This window comes from Pygoscelis adeliae, unplaced genomic scaffold (genome assembly GCF_000699105.1).
Source record: "Pygoscelis adeliae isolate BGI_AS28 unplaced genomic scaffold, ASM69910v1 Scaffold438, whole genome shotgun sequence".
Lineage (NCBI taxonomy): Eukaryota > Metazoa > Chordata > Aves > Sphenisciformes > Spheniscidae > Pygoscelis > Pygoscelis adeliae.
In genome coordinates, this window is record NW_008825313.1 from 13625 (window position 1) to 16574 (window position 2950).

At 63.7% G+C, this 2950-nt stretch overlaps 1 protein-coding gene across 1 annotated transcript in view; it reads left to right on the forward strand.

The window, feature by feature from the left end:
- The window catches only part of LOC103922174 (dedicator of cytokinesis protein 2-like), an 82499-nt gene that overhangs the window by 3761 nt on the left and 75788 nt on the right, over nucleotides 1–2950 (forward strand). The window contains exons 4-8 of the mRNA XM_009330263.1: nucleotides 501–670; nucleotides 1063–1138; nucleotides 1683–1762; nucleotides 2283–2408; nucleotides 2515–2639. Of these exons, the coding sequence (XP_009328538.1) occupies nucleotides 501–670; nucleotides 1063–1138; nucleotides 1683–1762; nucleotides 2283–2408; nucleotides 2515–2639 (577 nt within the window). The remainder of the gene's footprint in view (nucleotides 1–500; nucleotides 671–1062; nucleotides 1139–1682; nucleotides 1763–2282; nucleotides 2409–2514; nucleotides 2640–2950) is intronic.

Here is a 2950-nt window from a genome sequence, read left to right on the forward strand (position 1 = left end):
GACGGGGGGGGCCCAGCCATCCCTCCTTGCTGTGTGGCGTGGGGGACCCCCAGCCTAGAGGTGCCCCCCGGGAGCAGCCCTGGCCCCTCCGTGATGCCTGTCCCCAGTGGAGCAGGGAGCTACCTGCCCTCTGCCTCGACCCATGGTCCTGCTCTGGGTATGAATCCCCATCAGATGGGCTTGCTAGGAAATCACTGATTTTACTTGGCTAATTAGTGTGTGCTAGGACCTCAGCCACAGAGAAATTACTAGGTGAATTATGAACGTATCGGTGGCTAATTGCACTCTGAGCTGAGTGTGTCCCCGGGGAGGGGCCAGATGGATTGTCCTGGTGCCCACTCTGTGGTGCCCTGTGCGTCCTGCACTAAACCCCCTGTCCGTGGGCAATGAAGAGGTTCTGGATATGGCTTATTTTGGCCAAAATCTGCCCCGGAGCTCTGAGGACACCTGTGGTGACCGTCCAGTTGGTGGCTGCACGATCTCTGCGTGCTGTTCCCCAGAGGCACGCAGCTGCAGGGGACGCTGGGTGTGTGGTGCGAGCACCGGGCAGCCAGCTCTGCCCTGGGGCAGCTGGAGAAGCACAGGGCGAGGAGGAGAAAGCCTGAGGGGCAGGTGGCCTTCGGGCTGTGCCCCAGCACGGGACCCTTCCCTGCACTGGGGGCTGATGCTGGTGCTGCTGCAGACCCCCCCCAGGAGCATTTCCCATGGGTGAGCTGTACCGGGATGCCAGGTCCCAGCCCGTGTTGGCAGCATGTCCATCTGCCACGGAGCCGTGTGGGCACGGGGTTTCTCCCTGTTGGGAGCCCCATGCAGCTCGGTGCCGTCTGGCGCGGGGTGGCAGAGGGGTCTCAGTGGGGCGTGATGACCTCCCCGTGGAGCACCAGCTGGGGCACAGCAGGGTCAGTGCTGGGGACACAGGTGAAGCGGTGGCTGCAGGACGGGACAAAACTGTCCTGGATGCTGGTCCCGGGAGGATTTGGTACGGAGGGCCCTGGTGCTGGGGGCTGGGGCCACCAGTGCCCGTGGCGGCCACCCCACGCTGCCGCCTCTGTGCTGCTGCAGTGATGGACATCACGGACATCACCAAGGGAAAGTGCGAGAGCGACGAGGACAAGCAGCACTTCATCCCCGTGCACCTGTGAGTCCTGCGGGGCCGGGCAGCGGGCAGGGGGGCAGCGGGCAGGGGGGGCAGTGCTGCGTGGGCGCGGGGGGCAGCGGGCAGGGGGGGCAGTGCTCCGTGGGCCCGTCTGGCACGGAGCCAGCGGCTGCAAGGGGGGAAGAGGTGCCAGGATCTAAGACAAAAGATTTTCCTGTTAAATGTGACTTTGCAAAGGGACCATGGATCCTTGGGACATGATGTCACCAGGTCCAGGACCTCAGTGAGGTTAGAAAAGGGGTATTTCTATGGGAGCGATGTACTCGGAGATACTGAAGCCCTGCCAGAGCTCTGCCTCCCGGCCCCTCAGGGTCGCATGCTGAGGGTCCCAGGTCTGCTGTGAATGCCGTCCTGCACCTCCCTCTTGGCGGGCTGGAGGCCGGCAGGTTGGGGAGCCGCAGTGGGATCTGGGCTGCTGTTTGGTTTGCTGGTGGTCGGTGCCTGGCTGCGGGGAGCAGCCGCACAGGGTTCCCTGTGTGCGCCCAGTGGGGAGCTCCTCCGAATTGCCCCGCTCTGGTGTTTGCAGGGTGGCTGCTGACAACGATTTTCTTCACAACATGATCAGGAAAGCAGTGGAGGGGAAGGACATCAACCACAAGGGACAAGGTAGAGCCCCCCTGCCCTGCGTGCCCACTGTGTGCTGCGGTATGTGGTGGGGGACGGCGTGAGACCCCCTCCCCAGCCCATCACACATTTCCCTGTGGCTGCTGCTTGTGCTTGGGGTCCCGGGCTGCCCCCAGGTCCCCTGCACTGGGGCAGCCCCCCCGTGCACTCCTTGCAGGGTCTGGGGGCTCGCTCCGGTCCCTGGCCGGCTGTGGGCCCCCTCCCACTGCCTCCCCCAGGCTCTTGCACGCTGTCACCCATTGAAAAACCACAGCAGCCACAGGGGTGTGAGTTTGATCCTGGGTGTGGCCGGGGCTCGCTGTGTGAATTGTCCCAGCAATTTTGGGATCAGAGCCATATGGGGTGACCGGGAATTGACCACCCACCCAAATGCATCCAGGGCTGAGCCCCAGGGAGGGGCAGCTGCTTCTGCAGGAGGCAGCCTTGCCCGGCACGACACAGCACAGCTTGAGCTGAGCTGGTGTGGACCATGGGGCCGACATCTCGCACTCTGTCCCGGCAGGGTTCTGGGTGTCCCTGAAGATGCTGTGGGGAGACTTGAGCCAAGCGCGGAAGGACCATCCCCACCTCGTGGACCGCAGCACGGTGGTGGCACGCAAGCTGGGCTATCCAGAGGTCATCATGCCAGGCAAGCAGGGTGGCTGGTTGGACTGTCTCTGGGAGTCCCAGTGTGGGGTTACGGGGTGTCCCACTGCAGAGGGGACCCAGCCTCGCTGACAGGGCTGTCCCCCCAGGAGACGTCAGGAACGACATCTACCTGACGCTGGTGCAGGGCGAGTTTGACAAAGGGAACAAGAAGACGCAGAAGAACGTGGAGGTGACAGTGTGCGTCTGCGACGAGTCGGGCAGCGTGGTGCAGGTACGGCAGGTGCTGGATCGGCCCTGGGGTGAGGGACTGTCCCCCACATCACCCCACCTCGGGCAGAGGGAGCAGCTCCGTAGCATGCCGATGCCAGTGTTGGTGCCAGCACGAACCGGCTGGAATAGCCTCTTTGGCTACTGGAGCCCTTGAATCTGCCCTTTAGAATAAAGATCTGGGAAAGTGGTGGGAAGGGATAGAGAGAAAATTGTCCTCCCTTGGGGACAGCCAGAACCCCTGGCCACCCCCAGAGGCCCCCGGGCCTGGGGTGTCCCAGTTTTCCATCCCTGGGAGAGGCAGGAGGGGGAAGG